The 21,124-nt window shown below is 44.6% G+C and overlaps 2 protein-coding genes across 3 annotated transcripts; one reads left to right on the top strand and one right to left on the bottom strand.

Annotated features, from left to right (window-relative positions):
* Nucleotides 1-485: 485 nt before the first annotated feature.
* On the bottom strand, nucleotides 486-11,185 carry NIF3L1 (NGG1 interacting factor 3 like 1). Of its 2 annotated transcripts, XM_081848642.1 has the most exons (8): nucleotides 11,072-11,146; nucleotides 9,569-9,644; nucleotides 8,518-8,961; nucleotides 7,017-7,182; nucleotides 5,642-5,768; nucleotides 3,162-3,300; nucleotides 2,092-2,175; nucleotides 486-807 (listed from the first exon to the last, which is right to left on the bottom strand). In XM_081848642.1, exons 3-8 carry the CDS (start codon nucleotides 8,942-8,944, stop codon nucleotides 623-625), a joined length of 1,128 nt encoding a protein of 375 aa, XP_081704768.1. In that variant the 5' UTR covers nucleotides 8,945-8,961; nucleotides 9,569-9,644; nucleotides 11,072-11,146; the 3' UTR covers nucleotides 486-622. The 2 variants fall into 2 exon arrangements, with proteins under 2 accessions (XP_081704768.1, XP_081704767.1); XM_081848641.1 differs by lacking the exon at nucleotides 9,569-9,644 and having other exon boundaries at nucleotides 11,072-11,185.
* On the top strand, nucleotides 11,145-20,425 carry PPIL3 (peptidylprolyl isomerase like 3). The gene is made up of 7 exons (XM_081850066.1): nucleotides 11,145-11,254; nucleotides 13,274-13,350; nucleotides 15,034-15,108; nucleotides 17,543-17,636; nucleotides 19,201-19,268; nucleotides 19,518-19,636; nucleotides 20,082-20,425. Exons 2-7 carry the CDS (start codon nucleotides 13,348-13,350, stop codon nucleotides 20,206-20,208), a joined length of 486 nt encoding a protein of 161 aa, XP_081706192.1. The 5' UTR covers nucleotides 11,145-11,254; nucleotides 13,274-13,347; the 3' UTR covers nucleotides 20,209-20,425.
* Nucleotides 20,426-21,124: the final 699 nt, after the last annotated feature.

Here is a 21,124-nt window from a genome sequence, read left to right as displayed (position 1 = left end):
TCCTAAAATTCCTGATTAATTTTTGTGCTAAGGCGACCAATCAAAGCGTGATTTTAGCTGCAACCCTGTGAACCTACCCAGAAGTCCTCTTTGGGGCCCCACAAATGGTGTTACGTTGCTAGTGCCTCTTTGCTTTGGTGCCCTTATAGTTCTCCGTCAGGTACCCCCCTCTTTCCACTTCTGGGAAGCAAATGCCTCCTTACTATGGAGGGAAGCTTCACATCACCCAGGAGGAAGTGCTGTTGAAATTCTTCTCTCACCTTCCCAGTGCTTAGTCTTTTGCCTGACTGATCGCACCCCGCCTTAGAGAGAGAGAGCTCTGCTCCCCTTGAGAACTGCCTACCCCACAAGGTAAAATGCAGTAAGATGAGATAACAGTATCAGCTGCCCAAAAATACAAAGCATTTGATTATGTGGAATAAAAATTAAATAGCAGGGCACATAGTTCTCGGTTGTGATAAAGAATGTCACATTTTGCAAACAGATTGTCAGTCAGCCATTTATTTCCAGGCAAGTTATCCCTAGCACTTTGAAGACCATATTGTGCTTTTAACCAGAGCCTCTCCAGTTTTATATTTTTGTATGTTAAATACAGTCTGATGTTCTGGACCTCACACTTTTGCTATACCACTTGAAGGGGGTCTCTGTCTGTCTCAGAAACTACGATACAGATCTTGTTCTGAAGGTGCTCAGCCAGCTCTTTTTGTAGCTCCAGCAGAAAGCCTCGCTCAGTGTTGCTGTGCTCACACAAAATCACGCTTATCCCTTTGGAAACAGCATCCAGTACGTCATGGTGGGACATCTCTCCTACCAATATAATTAAGATACTGGTTATTGATTAGGACTTGGGCACTTCGCTTGTAATTAAGACTGAAAAGAGCCAATAGCCGTGTTGGTTAGTGATCTTACAGGCATTGGCTGAAAAGCGGAGTACAATGCATACTTTAAAAAAATGTAGTGATGTGAACACAGGTTTCAAGAAAGATCGATCTGGGCTCAATCCAGGCAAGTTCACTGCTGAGGAAGAGGCCTCCTAGGTACCAAAAAGCTTCATTTTCCAATTTCCCATAAAACCATGAGGATGCATTGCAGGAAACTGAAGGCTGTGCATGGCTCTTGCATACCCACCCAATCCGCCATCTTTCTTTTGTGCCTGTTTCCTGCATCTCACCTTTTCCCTTCTCCCCAAGACTTAATTAAATCTGCGACACGAGATTTCCATGTGTGTTATACTTGCTGCTCTGCTCTCTGCCCCTTTGGTTTAACCGTTAAACCCGGTGTCTTCGCTACCTCGATTCCTAGGCAACTGTCAGGGAATTGGAGGCAGAGAAGGGGGAGAGAATGGGATAAGCCTCCGTTACTTAGCAGCTGTACTTCCTCGGATGAGAAGGGTGACGAAGGGCTGTCAGGAAGCAATGAATCAGGGGGGGGGGGCACTTCCAGGGCCCAGCCACTCTCGTAACAGAGGAAGGAAGGGGGTGGGTGGGTGGGTTCAGGAAGTGGATATGCTGGAAGAAAACGAAATCTGCTTCAGTCTCTGCAACTGACTCACCATGATGCAGGCTGACTCTCAGAGCTCTTTGTAAATAGCAAGAAAGTAAAGTTAAAGGTACCCCTGCCCGTACGGGCCAGTCTTGACAGACTCTGGGGTTGGTGCGCCCATCTCACTCAAGAGGCCGGGGGCCAGCGCTGTCCGGAGACACTTCCGGGTCACGTGGCCAGCGTGACAAAGCTGCATCTGGCGAGCCAGCGCAGCACACGGAAACGCTGTTTACCTTCCCGCCAGTAAGCGGTACCTATTTATCTACTTGCACCCGGGGGTGCTTTCGAACTGCTAGGTTGGCAGGCGCTGGGACCAAGCAACGGGAGTGCACCCCGCCGCGGGGATTCGAACCGCCGACCTTTCGATCGGCAAGCCCTAGGCGCTGAGGCTTTTACCCACAGCGCCACCCGCGTCCTAAATAGCAAGAAGAAACCTGTAAATAAGGCTGGATTCCTGGACTCTTATCTCTGCTAGCACTCACCAATCTTCCCTGACAGCAACCAAACAGGTTCTTTGAATCGGCTACATTATTAATGAGAGGTTCTTACCTGTGAGATAGAGATCACTTTCTGTGCCTTTCAGAACACTACTTCCTGAGCCAGCGCAAAGGGCAACCACCTTCACCTGGGATTCTACAAAATGGTAAAACCGCATTGTTACACCGTCGGTCCTCTCGGGGAGGCTGGGGAACCTGTGGCTCTCCCAAGGGTCTGATGAGAGTTGAGGTCCAACAACATTGGTCCGGAGGGCAGCAGGTTCCCCATCCCTGTGCCAAGGAACATTATGCAGTTTCCAAAGTTTTCTACAGGAGGAGGCTATAGCTTGGCAGAAGAGCACATTTTGCCTACAGGAAGCCTCATGTTCAGCTCCCACAACCAAACTCCAGCGTAAGTAAACCCTGGTCGCAATACCCTGAAAAACCTCCAGCAGCCGAAGACCATAAGGAGCTGTTGCCAGGAAGATACCACACAGCCCAGGTGGGCAAGCAGTCAAAACCTGCATCCTAGATCCATATAATGATACAAAACCAAGTTAAGTCCTCCACAAATCGTAGTGAGCTTCACCACTTCAATTGTTCCATGTTCCCCATTTTGAGATGGAATTATAATTATTTTTAGCCTACCCTCAAAAAGATGTTCTGTTCAGAAGACATTCGTTTGGATCTGCTTTCTCTTTGTGTGCATGTTTTTAAACCACTTCCAGAAGTTCCAGCTGGTCCAATTATAGACTGTCTGAACTTGCTTTAGTCACTTTTACTTCTGCAATTCTAAACACGCTTACTAGAGAGGAAGTCCCACTGAACTCAAAGATATTTACTTGGATGTAAGCCCCATTAAGATTGTGTATGGCCAAGTCTGGCATTCAAGCAGTGTTTTATAATATTTATAACCTGCCTTTCCTTCAAGGATCTGAAGGCTGCTTACACGGCCAGGATACATGGGCTGCCCCCGTTTAACAGTAGGAAGAAAAACAGTCACTTCAGAATTAACTAGCTCTCTTTGCTGCAGCAAGTAGACATTCTCCTGTTGCATACAGAGCAATAGACCATTTACAGGAAGTAAGTAATGCATGTCTGTGGCCCAATGTTTTTTCATATGAGGAAATACAAGTACCATACCCAATGATTTTCCAGCTCCAAGGGCAAGGCGAATATGAGGCAGTCTTAAGTGGCTTTTCACTCGTTCAACCAAGACGGAAATAGAAGCTGGCTCCTTCAGTGCACACAAGCGTCCCATGCCAGTATCTTCAAGAAGAGGCTGAGGAGAAGCAAAAATTAAAGAGTTCCTTTAGAAGGGCTTACACACATCTCGGCCCACTTCAACAAGTGACAGTTTCCCTAAATACAAGCACATTTCCAAAGACATGTGATACTCTTAAAGTACTGTACTGTATCAGTTGTTCCCAAACGTATTTCCCTCATGGGCCACTGAAAGTCTGGGCAGACTGGTTCCTGATTCTTCTGCCTGTTTTAACCATTGTAAATGCACTTGTGGGACTTATAATTGCAATTTTATTGCTTCTTTCCTTTTTTATTAATCGTGTTTCATATTACTTGAATGCCATACAATGCAAATTGCAATAATACCAAATACAATATAAGCAGTACAACAATACGAGCATGTAATGCAGTGGATGTGCCACCTCCCATCTTCAACCACAGATCCATAAAAACCCTGCAGAAGACCAGTTTGGGAACCCCTAGACTATTTCACGTAATTTGTTGTTCTTTCTAACAAGTTATTTTAATTTTTGATGTGCCAACAGAAAGACTGAGAGTCTTTGCATTCCTACCTGGGAGCAGGCCCCATGGACTTCAGCAAAAATGCACAGAAACTGAAGTCTCAGGACATTAAAATAAAATAAAATAAAATAAAATAAAATAAAATAAAATAAAATAAAATAAAATAATAAATAAAATAAAATAAAATAAAATAAAATAAAATAAAAGGATCCCAAACTGTCTTCAAACAGTGGATGCAGCCACAAATTCCTAGTCACCATTTCTGTCATTGCAGTGGCTCATCCTACCCCACCCTACCAGCAACTAAACTAGTGGGAAGCACTGCCAGGAAACAGCAGTTGCATCCAAATCTGGATCAACCCATTATAGCCTCCATGAGATTACATGGCAGAGGAAAGCAATTAACATCTGCTGCATAAAATAAGTGTTTGAAATCTTGCCCTCTACCCATCTCTGTCAGTTCCCAGTCTTCTCTCTCACACCCAGGAAAGACCTCTCTTGGCTTCTTAAGCTTATGCTTATCCTAGAGGCAGGGCACAGCAGCCCTCCAAACAGAATCAAGCTAACAGTGCAGGGAAACAGTTACCCAGAGGCTTCAAAAAGGTGTGTGAGACACACACCCACACCCAATATAACAGGGCTTTAGATGCTGCTGAACTACAACTCCCATCATTCCTGGTCACGGGCCATGCTTGCTGGGGCTGCTCAGAGTTGTAGTTCAGCAATCCCAAAGTTCCACACACTTGCAATATGACGTTAAGTAGATATGGGCAGTGCTTTTGAATTCTGGTGCTGGAGGAGACTCTTGAGAGTCCCATGGACTGCAAGAAGATCAAACCTGTTCATTCTGAAGTAAATCAGCCCTGAGTTCTCACTGGAAGGACAGATCCTGAAGCTGAGGCTCCAATACTTTGGCCACCTCATGAGAAGAGAAGACTCCCTGGAAAAGACCCTGATGTTGGGAAAGATGGAGGGCACAAGGAGAAGGGGACGAGAGAGGATGAGATGGTTGGACAGTATTCTCAAAGCTACTAACATGAGTTTGACCAAACTACGTGAGGCAGTGGAAGACCTGAGTGCCTGGCGTGCTCTGGTCCATGGGGTCACGAAGAGTTGGACATGACTAAACAACTAAACAACAAAGATAGGGACAGACAAGCTGTGCATTGTTAGTGATGGAGAAGGGGAGGGGCTCTTTTAAGCTCATTGAGGTGGCTGTCCCATTCATTCCACCTCCTTCCTAAGATAGAAGTCTCTACTCTTCCATCAGAGCACGGTATATTTTGCAGCCTCAGGCCAGACCCCTTCCTCAAAGCAAGCCTGGATGGCTCAGTTGCTTAAAGCATGGTGCTGATAATGCCAAGGTTGCAAGCTCGATCCCTGTATGAGACAGCTGCATATTTCTGCAGGGCTAGATGATCCTCGGGGATGCGGGTGGCTCTGTGGTCTAAACCACAGAGCCTAGGGCTTGCCGATCAGAAGGTCAGCAGTCCGAATCCCCGTGATGATGGGGTGAGCTCCCGTTGCTCGGTCCCGGCTCCTGCCAACCTAGCAGTTCGAAAGCACATCAAAGTACAAGCAGATAAATAGGTACCACTCCGGTGGAAAGGTAAACAGCATTTCCGTGCGCTGCTCTGGTTTCGCCAGAAGCGGCTTAGTCATGCTGGCCACATGGCCCGGGAAAACTGTCTGTGGACAAACGCCGGCTCCCTCAGCCAGTAAAGCGAGATGAGCGCTGCAACCCCAGAATCGTTCGCGACTGGACTTAACTGTCAGGGGTCCTTTACCTTTAGATGATCCTCGTGATGCCTCCCAATTTTTAGAATTCTCTGTTTCCATGCACACGTGTGACTTACCTTCTGTAATGATACGATTTCAGTCTTTTGATAGAGAAGACTGTTCTGGGAGAGCAAGGCCACCACGTGCAGCAAGGCTTGCTGGGTGCAGTTCACGCCGACTCGCGTCTGCTCTTCCCCTTCAACCCTTGAGGAAATTGTAACTTTTTAATATTCTTTAAAAAAATTAAAAAATCAGTTGTGATCTACTAATTACGCTTTGGGTGAATAACATTAACTTCAATGCTCTCTTGAAAGTAGGCTCAGAAGCTCCTGCTGCTTCTCTAACCCATCCATGGACTTTGGCCCTCCAGACGTTGGTGGACTCTGTGCCGTCATCTCTCATTACTGGCTCCTAGTTGGGACTGATGAGAGTTGGGGTCCAACAACATCTGCAGGGCCACAGGTGTAGAACAAGGATCCATCTCCTCTTCCATGCTAACCTCTCTTTGAAAAGGTTGGGTCAGGTCATTCAAATGTTCACGGCAGGGTATCACCCATATCTTTAACTCTGGATTTGATATCCCGCCTTTCACTCCCTTTAAGGAGTCTCAAAGCAGCTAACATTCTCCTTTCCCTTCCTCCCCCACAACAAACACTCTGTGAGGTGAGTGAGGCTGAGAGACTTCAGAGAAGTGTGACTGGCCCAAGGTCACCCAGCAGCTGCATGTGGAGGAGCGGAGACGCGAACCTGGTTCACCAGATTACGAGTCTACCGCTCTTAACCACTACACCACGCTGGCGCTCACAATATCCACAATGCTCACTCATCTCCCATAATATGATATTGGGGGTTATAGTAGAAATTCTGTTGTAATGTCTGGTGGCAGTTATGGATTGGATGAGGATGAAGAAACGGAAGCTGTATCCAGTTAAGATGGACATACTGGGGACTAGAGCATCTAGTGATCTTAGGAGGTATTTCGCATGTTCTGGAAAGAGTTGCCTTCCCTCTGAAGGTTTGGGTTTTTTTTATATACTCCTGGGTGCACAAAGTAGCCAGAAATGGCTTCTACCAGTAATATCCTATTTAATTCATACATTAAATTTCTATCCTGCTTTTCACCACACAGCAATCGCAGGGCAAGTTACTTTCTAAATGTAAACCAATATACCAAACATTCATTAAAAGTCATTAACACCAAACCAAGATTCTTAACACATCATTCCACAATTTGCTCCTATACTTGTATGCCAGTTGAGCCCTTTCCTGGAAAAACAGGGCCTGGTCTTATTCATACACTAGTCACTTTTGGATTAGATTATCTAGGGAATCAGCTTGTCTGCAGAAAAAGGGGTTGGCAAACCACAATATCTGACTGGGCCAGCAAGGCCACCCGCCAGAATTGTTGGTTTCTGTTTAGAGTGAAACACCTTGGGTAGCCTTCAACATTACCTGGCAGGAACAGTTGTGATAAGCGACACCTCTGGCACCCCACGCAAACTGGACAAAATTGTGTCTAGGTTGTCGTCCGGGCAAGCAGTAAACTCTACGCGGAAAGACCCCCCTGTGGGGTAACTGGAAGCTGTTGCAGGCTGCAAGGGAGCAGAGATGCAGGCACCTGAGGAAAAAGAATAGTAGCACGTTAAAGGATTTGTACAACGCACATGGCAAAGTTCTATCTTCCTTGCAACCAGATGCCGTATTTTCTGAAAGCAGATATCATAAGATTTTAGCCATGTCTCCAAGCACCCATCAGCTTCAGCCAGCAATGGCCACTGGACACACGACGGGAGCTCAAGTCCAACAACATCCAGAGGGCACCAGGTTGGGAAGGCTTCTCTAGGAAATCTGCCAGCAAATTGGATGTACAGAAAGACAATGTTCTGCACTGCTTTAGAAAGGCAGTTCATTTCATAAAGCCCTAGTCACCATTTAGGTCTGTGTTAGACCTCTCTCTTCCTATAACCATGCAGTGATTCCATGGCAGCGTTTATTTATAATTATAAGAAGGTAAAGGGACCCCTGACCATTAGGTCCATTCGTGACCAACTCTGGGGTTGCGGTGCTCATCTCGCTTTATTGGCCGAGGGAGCTGGCGTACAGCTTCCAGGTCATGTGGCCAGCATGACTAAGCCGCTTCTGGTGAACCAGAGCAATGCACGGAAATGCCGTTTACCTTCCTGCCAGAGCGGTACCTATTTATCTACTTGCACTTTGACGTGCTTTCGAACTGCTAGGTTGGCAGGAGCAGAGAACGAGCAGTGGGAGCTCACCCTGTTACAGGGTGACCTTCTGATCGGCAAGTCCTAGGCTCTGTGGTTTAACCGTGTCCCTTCATTTATAATTATATCCCTCCCTTATTCTGAGGAACTCAGGGTGGAACATGTGAAGATCCTAGATTGCCTCCTAGCCTAGGCTCAGACCGAGACTGCGGGCATGTGACTGCAATGACTACATTTAGATGTCATCGGACTACGTTGATATCAAAGAGCCGGGTCAGATTTTTTCAGAAGATGAATGGCAAATGCAATCCAGATTCAGCTGGTGTACTGGAATGCAGACCTTGCTGATTCCACAAACAAGTCAAAAGTAGAAAATAGGCTGAATTGATGAAACTTGTGCCACAGGTCAGGAATATGTGTGTGAGTGTGAGCCCGCAGTCCATTCCTAAGCACTTAAACATGGTGAAGAGATTGGCCGTGAACTCACATCTGAACTGCTTCAGTATAATAGGGCAGCTTCTACATTCACTGACACAGCCATCCTTTTGCAAGCCATTGAGCTTGGTGTCCAAGAGCAGAAAATATCAACATTAAATGTTAGGAGGAACATTAAGTGTTGTTGTTTTTTTAAAAAAGTGCTGATATGTTATGGTTGGTTTTCTTCATGCGTGGCCCATCCCAATATATAAATTTTGACATTCATTTTATATTTAAAAACAGTAATGTCTCACCAAGTCCCTTTGCAAGCCAGTTATTGACTCCATGAGGTACAGCATCATACGCAGTATGTGGAGAATAAATGCCAATTCGGTTCTCCAAGGCTCGGATCACAAGACGTTCCTTCCACGTTTTCCACGTTATGCGTTTCAGTGGTTGGAAAATAGGTGGGTGGTAAGAGAGAATGAGATCTGCCTTCTTCTGCAGGGCTTCTTCCATCACTTCCTCTGTGAGGTCATTGGTCAAGAAGAGGGTGCGGACAGAATGGGGAGGGCTTGGCTCAACCAGGAGCCCCACATTGTCCCAACTTTCGGCCAGGGAGAGCGAAGCAAAATCATTAAGGGAAGAAATGAGAACCTTCAGATCCATGAAGGATCGCACAGTCAAATTGATCAAAGACCGTATGTGCAAGAACTGCCTCGGAATCCGCGTCAGTTGCATACAGGTTCCTAAAGAACCTGAAAGGTAAGGAAGAAGAAAAAATCAGTAGGTCTACCAATATTTATTTTATTTCATAAAATTTATATACCAAGTGTAGAAAAACCTCAGGGAGGTTTACAACAGGGGTAGGCAACCTAAAGAGGGACGCGGGTGGCGCTGTGGTCTAAACCACAGAGCCTAGGGCTTGCCGATCAGAAGGTCGGTGGTTCAAATCCCTGCAACGGGGTGAGCTCCCGTTGCTCGGTCGGGAAGGTAAACGGCATTTCCATGCGCTGCTCTGGTTCGCCAGAAGCGGCTTAGTCATGCTGGCAGCATGAGCCGGAAGCTGTACGCCGGCTCCCTCGGCCAATAAAGCGAGATGAGCGCTGCAGCCCCAGGGTCGGCCACGACTGGACCTAATGGTCAGGGGTCCCTTTACCTTTAGGCAACCTAAGGCCCATGGGCCGGGGGTTGTTTAACTGGCCCACGAGCCACCCTCAAACCGAGTCGCCCGTTTGGCGAGTCCCCACGTGCTGCGCTAAACTGGCACAGCGCGGGGACTCGCTTCTGGAGCACCATGCACATGTGCCAAAAATCATGTCTGCACAGACACAGACGCTGGAAATTGCGGGCGCATGCGCTCACACACACACGCAATCCAGCCCACAGAGTGATCTCTGCTGTAGTGAAGCGGCCCAGGCAAGGTAAACCTTGCCGACCCCTGGTTTACAATAAAAGATAAAAGAATAAAATTATCACTAAAAATGTACAACCGTAATTTAAAACATGCAGAAGATTAAGCCCGCAGTAGAATAAGACTAAAACAAAACTCCTACAAGCTTCCTAAACATCTGGGATGGGTAAGATGCAATAGAATAAGATGACTTATTAAAGAAATATACCCCTTAAGAATTTAAAACAACTCTTGTTTAATGCAGAACGGAAAATGAATGACAAATAAACTTCGCAGGAAATTTCCCAATCATAACATCTTCTCTGGGAATGTTACATCTGTCATGAGCCACCTGCCTAACCGTGGACAGGATTTCAGCAGCAAGGATTCCACCAAAATTTTGTCTATAAATTCAATCAATCAAAGTGTTTTGACAAAAAGGTTCAGAACCACTGTTCACAGGATTAACCGTGGGGATGAAAAAATTGTGCGCCTCTTTGCAGTGCTATAGCTGAGCTTGAGCGCTACTGTGTACTAGATTTTGAAGAAATTTTGCATCCAAGGAATTTACACTGTAGCAGCAAACAACACAATTGCTGGCCTCATCCAAACTTTCATTTCTCTAACAATGTGGTAATAGCCGAAGTCTCCCCAGCTTTTTTTTGGTGGGGGAGAGAAATGTCCCCTCCGCTGCAAATAAATCTTCTCCCCATTTATTCTCAATCCACACTTTTTTTGAACAGCTGGTTTTAAAAACTCATAGATAGATGTAAAAAGCTAACCACATTGGAAATTATCTGGGCTACTCTTAAAAGAAAAAACCCTCTAAGGGGGAAAAGCGAGGAATTATTATGTTTAATGCTGAATTGGGAAGAATGACTGATGTTAAGTGATTAAGTTAAGGTTTTAAGAACTTTGATTTGGAAAACCGTTAAAATGATATTCATTGAAATCCAACTAGGGGGATAGGAGGAAGTCACTTAACAATGTTAAGAAGATTAGTTTTAATAAGGTTATGATTTATGTTTGTCTGTTTATTTGTTAGTGGTTTTTTTTTTATTTTGTGAAAACCCAATAAATCTTTTGGGGGGGGCGAAAGGTAGGGAGCTCAAGATAAAGCAAGATCTTAAGAGACCTACTATCACAGAAGTGAATTTAGAAAAGCAGCCTCCCTAGTGGCTCCATTCCAGTTAGAATAACCTAGTGGGCCAAAAATCGAAAGGACAAGCACAAGAATCCTGTGCTTGTCTTTTATAAAATCCTTTAGTATTAAGTATTTCAGGGGTAGAGAATACGCTTTAATATGAACGCCCCAAAAGTAAAAGTGTGGCGGAGCGAATAAAGAGGTGAGTAGGAAGAGGGCAGGGAGACGGGTGTTATTCTGTGCAAAGAGACGATAATAATTTTTAAAAACCCAAGCCCTGCGTGCATTTTCTTGCATGCATTTTTCTTGGTACATTTTTCTTGGTACTTACAGAACGTGCAGAACGAGGATCAGGCAAAACCGGAGCCCACTCAGGCCTGACTCTGCTCGGCTCCTCCTTCGCTCCGGCGCCGCCTCCTGCCCTCCCGGCGGGCTCACAAGCTCGGGGAAGCGCTACTTCCTGCCCGGGTCCCACGAGGAGCAAAGCGGCGCCCAGGTCGCCGTCCCTTCTTAGGTAAGCGGTGAGCGGCGCAGGATCAGAGCAGTGCAGGATCTGTCCATTTGCAGCGGGGTGGGTGGAGATGAAGCGGCTTGATCAAAACGTATTTCTGCAACAATAAACAATAAAACTTCGTAGCTGCAGAAGCAGCCTTGATTTTCACTGGCCGCCTTCTTACCCCGCCCATCTGCCTCTCTGGGCGACTCCCAACAGAATATTAAAAACATGCTAAAACATCAAACACCAAAAATTTACCCAAACAAAGTAGGGGGGGGGGAGGAAGGAAGGATGCTGCGTCCCTGTTATTTCGCTTACCTGGGAGAAAGTGCTCCTGAACTCAGCATGTATTCTTCAGATCAGGTTATATCTTTGCTCTATGGTTGTAAGTCCCACCCCAGTTCAGTGGTGTTTACTTCTGAGTAAACATGCTTAGGATCAGGTCATAGGAGCCATCATGGATTTGGTGAAACCAGAATGCTATGTGTTTGTGTATACAGTTGTTGTAAACAAAAAATTGCCCTTTTCCCTTATGGGGTATCCAAGAGCCCATATAGAGTCCTTACATAGGTTCCCTATTGGTAGGAGAGAATAACAGAGCCAACCAGAGAATATTGAGAAGCAAAGCAGCTAGTAAGCTTGATCTTTATTGATCTGTTGCAACAGGGTGCTCCCCTCACCCGCAGGAGAGAGGAGGAACCCAGAAAAATGGCACCCAAGGCCTTATAAAGACTTTTGAAATTGCCACCCTGTAGATCAAGACCACCCCCCAAAACATCATACATACATCACATAAGGGGTGTAACCTAAGACCACCCCTCAGATACATCACACCTACATCACAGAAAAGGCGGTCTAAACAGAAATTTGAATGTTGTTTTTCTCCTGTCCTTGTTTATCTCCTGTCTAGCAGGTTACTTGATTGGATTGCCTGGGTAGCCTGGCCAGTCTTTTGTAATGATAAATACTTAGTTCCTGGGCCATGTCACAGGCTCACACCCTATTCATATCTTAAATGTGCCCTTAAGACAGGATTTGTGTGGAAAGAGACAATGGGGAGGTTTCCCACTTTGACCTTGCAGAGAAAACATTTGCTCAGTTTAGGAATCAAAATGGTTCCCGGTTGGTCTTCCTGTGCTGAACTATGTATGTGCTTGGTTAGTACACTTATGAACATTACCATATATCTAAGACCATAAAATTCCTATCACAGTGCTACCTCAGTATTAAATGTAGCTTTAACGCTGAGCCTAGGACTTGCCAATCAGAAGGTCGGTGGTTCAAATCCCCGCGACGGGGTGAGCTCCCGTTGCTCTGTCCCTGCTCCTGCCAACCTAGCAGTTCGAAAGCACGTCAAGGTGCAAGTAGATAAATAGGTACTGCTCTGGCGGGAAGGTAAACAGCATTTCCGTGCGCTGCTCTGGTTTGCCAGAAGCGGCTTAGTCATGCTGGCCACATGACCTGGAAGCTGTACACCGGCTCCCTTGGCCAATAAAGCGAGATGAGCGCCGCAACCCCAGAGTCGGCCACGACTGGACCTAACGGTCAGGGGTCCCTTTACCTAATATTAAATAGCTTTAACATTGATGTAGATGTACATGAATGACAGGAGTGTGAGAGACAGGGGTGGGGAATAATGTTTAGAGCTGTCCTGAAGGTCAGATCACCTGATTCTTAAGGATAGACATGTACTTATTATTTCCAGATAGGAAATGCAGAATCTCTCAAATTTAAAGGTTCCCATGGAGAGGGAAAACAAAATATATCTATGTGGAGGGGATCCCAAAATGGGGTTGTTGTTACATCAATGGTGAATAGATGAGATTGCTTTTTTTCTTTTGGGTAGCTTATTATCCTAGAAAAAATATCAGCCATTTTTTTTTTCATATAGCAAGGAGTGGGTGAAGGCAAAATGGGTAAGATGATGTTGGTGTTGGCAATCTTCTTAAAAAAGAAGCAGCAACAAACTGAATTTACGTGCTCGCTCTCTCCCACCTCCCATGGCAAATCATGATGCTCTGTCTTCTGTTGCTTCAGAATTGTGAAATCCTGACAGGTTCAGATGGTGTTGTTGCCTCTTCTGACATGCTTTGCATTCCTGGCCAGCAAAGATGGTAAGACTGGTTGTTCCAGTATCCTATCTGCTTTTAAGATAACCATTGGAGACTTCCATAAATAATCTTCCAGTTTAGTTTCATAATACAGTTATTTAGTAGTCCAATTGTTTTTATTTTGATTATATATTTTGTGGTTTTATACTTTGATTTTGTTCTGTGAACCGCCCTGAGATTTCCGGGTACAGTGGTACCTCTAGATATGAATGGGATCCGTTCCGGAGCCCCGTTCGCATCTAGAAGCAAATGTAACTAGCAATGGAACGTCTGCGCATGCACGCGTCGCTTTTCATCGCTTCTGCGCATGCGCGTGATGTCATTTTGAGCGTCTGCGCATGCGCAAGTGTCGAAACCCAGAAGTAATGCGCTCCGTTACTTCTGGGTTGCCGCAGAGCGCAACTCGAACGCACTCAACTCGAAGCATATTCAACCCAAGGTAGGACTGTATAGGGCACCATATAGATTCAATTATTATTAATAATAAATTATAATAATAATGATAGTATAAATTGCTTCTCACACATTATCTCGGTAATCCTCTCAATTTTAAAAAAGTGGTTTTGTTTCTTAGACTTGTATATCACTTTACGTTAAAAAGCAATTTACAATGCAGTAGACCTGCAACTGACATGGTGGTTAACGTTCCATGGATAGTGCATAAAGCCAAAATCACGCATAGTGAAAACACATTGGGTGCAGTGGCAGCTGGGATTGCAAAAGTTTCCGCCTTCCCTTTCATTGTTATTGTTTTACCAAGTGCATAAAGCCGAATGCACACAAGTTAAATGTGCCAAAGTTGCGGGTCTACCGTACATGTAAAATGCAATAAAACACAATAAAAACATTGAAACAAATGAACAAAATCAATACAGTAATAATTATATAAAACATATAAAGCCTGGATTGGATAGCTTTAACTAAAAACTAATGATGTGCATGCTTGATTTAAGATTTTAATTATTCCCCACTTCCCAGACTGTGACCTTTAACTCAGTTGCATGTACTTCCTGTGTCATATGCATAGAATGTGTCCTACATAAATACCTTGCAGTTGAATTATTTTTTCCTCTGGGCTGCAGACTTGATCAGGACTTCAGCGCAAATGTTCTTTAGGTCTTTTCCCTAAACATTCCTGAAGCATCTTTGCGGAAGCCGGTTGAATGTTCATACCTCCTTGCATTGTAATTCCTGCAAGAGGGGTCCAGTTTCCACAATCGGAAAACCTGCCTGTTTGAAGGGAGAGTTTTGTTTGCATCCTGATATTCTCTGTGTTCATTCTGAGCCAGACACCTGGGCCGGGGTGGAGGTGAAGCTAACTAGTTGTGGAAATGCATAACTTTACTTGCAGAAGGATAGCTAAACAGAATTTGGGGCGGCGGCGTGCGTTACTGGGTTGTTGCTTTTATTTTGATTATATATATTGTGGTTTTATATTTTGATTTTGTTCTGTGAACCGCCCTGAGACCTCCAGGTATAGGGCGGTATATAAATTCAATCAATCAATAAAATAAAAGAATAAATATTAAACTTTTTGGCTGTCTGCAAATAATTTTAAGATACTTTTGTGTGTGCCGCTCCTCTTGCTCTGAAATAACCCGGCTTAATTGTATTGCTGATTTGGCTGCTGTTTGCCTAGACTGCTGTGAATAAATAATAATTTTTCCTCAAACCCCCCCACCCCAGGCTGTGACCCTACACACCGATGTCGGAGAAATTAAAATAGAGCTATTCTGTGAAAGAGCACCCAAGGCATGTGAAGTAAGTGATGGCCCCCCTTCTCTTTCCTCCCCCCCCCGCCCCCATACACACTACAGGAGGGGGGGACGGGACACATTGCTCTTTCCAGAGGTCTGAACTGATGGCTTGCAAAGAGCTAATGAAATTAGGCTAAAGGACCACAGGTTCCCCACCTCTGTCTGTTAAATAATATGAGCAGCCACCTTACATGTTTAGATTTCATATACCAAATTGAGAGCCGGTGCGATGAGTTAGTTGAGTGTGTTGGACTAGTATCTGGGAGATCAGGGTTGAAAACCCCCACTCAGCCATGAAGCTACCGTATTTTTCGCACTGTAAGATGCGCCAGACCATAAGACGCACCTAGTTTTTGGAAGAGGAAAACGAGGAAAAACATTCTGAATCCCAGAAGCTAGGACAGCAATTGGGATCGCTGCACAGTGATCCCATTGGCTGTCCTGGCTTATAGGATAGCTGCACGCAGCCTCTCCCGGGTAGCAGGATGAAGGCTCCCCTTGCCCGGGAGAGGCTGCGCGCGGCTAAGGCTCCCCCAAGAGCCGCGCTCTCTTTAAAGAGCGTGTGGAGTGTGTGTGCGCTCTACGTGGGGCTACCTTTGAAGGTAACCCGGAAATTACAACTAATCCAGAATGCAGCAGCTAGACTGGTGATTGGGAGTGGTCGCCGAGACCACATAACACCGGTCTTAAAAGACCTACATTGGCTCCCAGTACGTTTCCGAGCACAATTCAAAGTGTTGGTGCTGACCTTTAAAGCCCTAAACGGCCTCGGTCCAGTATACCTGAAGGAGCGCCTCCACCCCCATCATTCTGCCCGGACACTGAGGTCCAGTGTTGAGGGCCTTCTGGTGGTTCCCTCACTGCGAGAAGCCAAGTTACAGGGAACCAGGCAGAGGGCCTTCTCGGTAGTGGCGCCCTCCCTGTGGAACACCCTCCCACCAGATGTCAAAAGAGAACAACAACCACCAGACTTTTAGAAGACATTTGAAGGCAGCCCTGTTTAGGGAAGCTTTTAATGTTTGATGTATTAGAGTATTTTAATATTTTTTGGGGAAGCCGCCCAGAGTGGCTGGGGAGGCCCAGCCAGATGGGCGGGGTATAAATAAATTATTATTATTATTATTATTATTATTATTATTATTATTATTATTATTATTAGCTTTTCCCCGAAGAGGGAGGGCAGCCTTCTCCATCCTCGGGGAAAAGCCCCCAAGAGCCACACACACGCTCCACGCGGCTCTTTAAAGGGAGCCCTGAGCAGAGCCTCCCTCCTGCATTCGCTCCATAAGACGCACACACATTTCCCCTTACTTTTTAGGAGGGGAAGTGTGCGTCTTATAGAGCGAAAAATACGGTAACCGGATGACATTAGGTCAGTCACTGACATTTCGGTCACTCTTAGCCTAATCTACCCCATGGGGTTTTTGTAGGGATTAAATGGGGCGGGGGAGAATCATGTATGCGACCTTCAGCTCCTGGGAGGAAATGGTTGGATAAAAATGGAATAAAATAATTCAGTTAAATTTAATTCTCATTAAGGTACAATCGAAGATGAAAAGGTAGGTAGGGTTAGTGAATCATCCTTGTTTCCTGTTAGAATAGGTGCTTTCATTCCTTAGCAGGCAGTCTGCTGTAATTAATAGAGCTACGCCCTGACGCCTTTGCACCCACTGATCCAGTTTCCTTTGTGGCAAGTTCTGTTTTCAAAATAGTTTCACCAGATAAAGATAAGCCAGTCTTCAGTTCATTCCATTGGCCGCAAATAGTAGAACGTAACATAAATGAATGTGGCGTTCGGGTAAAGATTTTTTATTTCATAACAAGAGATGAAAATTAAAAGATGAAAAACCAAGCAAGAATAAAAAGGGGGGAAAGGAAAGGGAAAAAAGAATGAAAGAAAAAAGCAAGAATAAAAGTTGTATACACATAAAGGAAGACTATTTATGTTATTTGATTCCCAAGTATCATTCCAGATTTCTCAAGGTTGTCTTGAAAAAGATGCTTCCACTGTGTATGCAACAAAGGGATGCCAAATTGTATAAAATTTGTCTGGAGGTTTTAGTCCTTGTCTAAATCTCAAATTATGCGGAACTTTCTCCATTATTGCTATATTAATATAAAATGAATGCTGGTTAGATGAAAGGTTCTTCCAGGCACGAGTTTATTGTGCATTGCCAGCAGCTTGTCTATGCAAGTTTTACACACAGTTGTTTTTACCAAAATTGTGTTACATTTAATCTGGATTTTTTAGCACCACAAAAAATTAGACTGGAAAAAAAGTGGTTTAAATAATTTAAAGGTTACAGCAGTTAGTGCTGGAAAGAAAAGGGAAAAGAAAGGAACATGTGATTCAAAGGGGACAAAATTTTATGTCCTTGTACCATTTTGAATTTTACTGCTGGTTTATTTCATAACTAGCCTTCTGGTTCTTTTTCTAGAATTTTCTGGCACTCTGCGCTAGTAACTACTACAATGGCTGTATTTTTCACCGGAATATCAAAGGATTTATGGTGCAGACTGGAGATCCAACAGGTAATTCCTTTTTTTAAAGTTAGATATCTCTTAAACCATTCTCTTGGAGCACTGAGAGAAGTATCAGTCAACATGAGAACTGTTGTTGTGCTATTGAATTCTTTCAAACAAATAAATACTAATTTTGATTTTTAAAAGGCAGTACTGTATATGCAAGGAAGGCCAGTCAAGGCTACAGGCTGTATAGATCATATTTCAAAAAAAAGTATCCAGTGCATCAAAATCATAATACTTAGCATGTTTGTAGAGCCCAATGGGACGCAGGTGGCGCTGTGGGTAAAACCTCAGCGCCTAGGACTTGCCGATCACATGGTCGGCAGTTCGAATCCCCGTGGTGGGGTGCGCTTCCGTCGTTCGGTCCCAGCGCCTGCCAACCTAGCAGTTCAAAAGCACCCCCGGGCGCAAGTAGATAAATAGGGACCGCTTACCAGCGGGAAGGTAAACGGCGTTCCGTGTGCTGCTCTGGTGCCGGTTCGCCAGAGCAGCTTCATCACGCTGGCCACGTGACCCGGAAGTGTCTCCGGACAGCGCTGGCTCCCGGCCTATAGAGTGAGATGAGCGCACAACCCTAGAGTCTGGCAAGACTGGCCCGTACGGGCAGGGGTACCTTTACTTTTACTTTTTTTAGAGCCCCATTAGAGCAAACTTATAATGTAGGCCAACTCTAATATCCCATGTTGCCTATGAAGACTTGAGATGCGGAGAATAGTGATCTTTCTAAGAGTGGCAAGTTCACGGTAGTGAGAGTTGAATTGAAACTCTGCAAACCAGGAGATTCTCAATTCGACCTCCTGATTCACAGCTCAGTCTCTGAGTGACATGGCTGGTTCTTGTATACAGCAGGAAATTGAGAAAACACTCGTTAGTGAAGGTACAAAATATGTCAGAAAAGGTCAGTTGCAAGTGGAATCTGCTGGGACTTTTCTTAGATCAGTGGATTCTGCTCTGATATTGATGGCATCCACCTGGTTCCTTCATGCTGCCCTGTTAATATCATCCTTTGCCAACATAGAGATTGGAGCCAGTCAGATCAATGTCTGTTTCCTTTGAAATTGGTGGTAATATTTAACCCTAGTACCTAATAACTATGCAAGTCCTAAATCATCTGAAAGGTGCTTAAGAAGGGGAAATCTAGGGGGTTAGGCTTGGACCTCTTCTGAACGTACATGATTCAGGAACCTTGTGGAATCTAACCAGAATCTGCACGAAAAACCACTTAGAAATCCAATGCAAGTTCCTTTGAGTTCTATGATATTACCCAGGGGAATAATAGTGTCATAAATAGGTTGCTTCTGAAATGGAGCTACAATACAGTGCTCCCAATTTTGGCTCTTTCTACCCTGTAGATGTTATGTGCTGAAAAAGTCTTTTTGTTATTTCTTGCCTTTTTTCCAAACAGCAGCACAAACCAGAGAGGACATCTCCTGTTGCTTAGTTATCACCAACTTGCTAAAGACTTAAGGGAGATGTGTGTATGTTGTGGCCATGGGGAAAAGGTGCCTGGATTTGTAGGAATCCTGCTAACCTCTCTACCCAACTTCCCCCATCCCTCTTGTTCTTTCAGGCTCCGGAAAAGGAGGAAATAGCATTTGGGGCAGAAAATTTGAAGATGAATACAGTGAATACTTAAAAGTATGTTTTGCTTTGCTCATTAACTGTTTCTTGTTGCTGTACGTTTATGTGAACAGGGAAGTTGTCCCTTTTGGGGGGCTTGGAAGGAAACGAAACAAACCCAGAGATGTAGTAGCATATAATAACAATTTATTGCATTTTAGTGTGTTACACTTTAAGACCATCTGGTGAAAGGAGAAAAATGCTATAATAATTTAAAAAAACCCCTTGTTTTTGGGTCCCCACTTCCATTGCATCTTCCTCTCTCAGCACAGTGTCCGTGGAGTTGTTTCTATGGCAAATAATGGTCCAAATACAAATGGGTCTCAATTCTTCATCACCTACGGCAAGCAGCCACACCTGGACATGAAATACACAGTGTTTGGGAAGTGAGTATTACAGTATTGAATTGTATAATGCAGGATTTAATTCTGTCATCATACTCGAGCTGGTGGCCACATGAACTGGGTCATGCCAGCCTTAAGTTTTTATGTACAGTGGTACCTCGGGTTACATACGCTTCAGGTTACAGACTCCACTAACCCAGAAATAGTACCTTGGGTTAAGAGCTTTGCTTCAGGATCAGAACAGAAATTGTGCTCCAGCAGCGCGGCGGCAGCAGGAGGCCCCATTAGCTAAAGTGGTACTTCAGGTTAAGAACAGTTTCAGGTTAAGAGTGGACCTCCAGAACGAATTAAGTACTTAACCAGAGGTACCACTGTATATCAGAAGATGTATCATTCCGGGAGGTTGAAAAATTGTCACCCGAAGTTTGTGCCTTTCTGTGCAGGGAGGTTCTCATTGCAATTTTTCATTTCTTGCCTGATCAAACAGGGTCATCGATGGCTTGGATACCCTGGATGAGCTGGAGAAACTGCCAGTGAACGAGAAGACATTCCGCCCCCTTAATGACGTCCATGTTAAAGATGTTACAATCCACGCAAACCCTTTTGCTCAGTAGCTGCAAAGCGCCCATGCAGATTCCTGGCTTGAAAAACTGCTGGTGGGTCTTTGAAGACACATGGGCTTGTGCCTTCTCTTGGAATTACGGACTTCCCAAGCTGTTGAAATTTCAGCATTTCATGAGGGGGGAAAGGCCACCGTTTGATGTGTGAAATTGTACATATTTAAAAAACCTGGGCTAATGTTTTTAAAATAAATACATACATACATACATACATATATATATTAATCAACTCATGTTTTCCTGTTAAATTCCATCTGGATTATACTAGCTATTCTTTCAAAATTCTTTACATGCGGACTCTTATCTTCAAGGCTGGGGTGGGTTGAACAATTGGGACTAATGGTGTAATAGTCCCACAACCTTATGGCAGGCTTCATCTACACACTTAGGCCTCATCTACACACCTCAGTGGCCAGCTTGTAGTTTAATTTCCCTCACTCCAGGACTCCCTCACACCCAGCCAAAATGCAGCCCATAGAAGAAGCCTCCTTGCTTCACATTGACATTGCTCTCTTGCGAAGCAAAACTCAACTTTTCCAAATGGGCCCATGAGCTGAGCAGGCGCAGGGATCTTGATTATTTTTGTAATGCTTTTTGTGTCCCCATCTAATCTTGCCTCTTTCTCTTCTCTCTCTATTTATTGAAAGGGGCAAGATTAGATGGGGACACAAAAAGGATTAAATATATCTAGCTATCTCTCAAAACTGCAACCTGCCCCACATCTAGGTTTGCCTAAAAAAAGCCCGGCAAAATTCAGATATACGGAAACCCTTGTTGGCAGTATACATTTGGGCAATTATCCATAAAAATAGCTGACACTCGGTCCTTTTTTTCTAAAAAAAAAAATGTTTAGGGGTATGTACTTTCATTTTGACTCAAGAAAATCACCATTTTATAGCTCAAATCGGGG

The sequence above is a fragment of the Podarcis erhardii genome, assembly GCF_964252035.2.
Source record: "Podarcis erhardii genome assembly, chromosome: 1".
In the NCBI taxonomy this organism is placed as follows: domain Eukaryota; kingdom Metazoa; phylum Chordata; class Lepidosauria; order Squamata; family Lacertidae; genus Podarcis; species Podarcis erhardii.
Note: the sequence above shows the minus strand (reverse complement) of the source record. Positions and strands in the feature narration are given on the sequence as shown.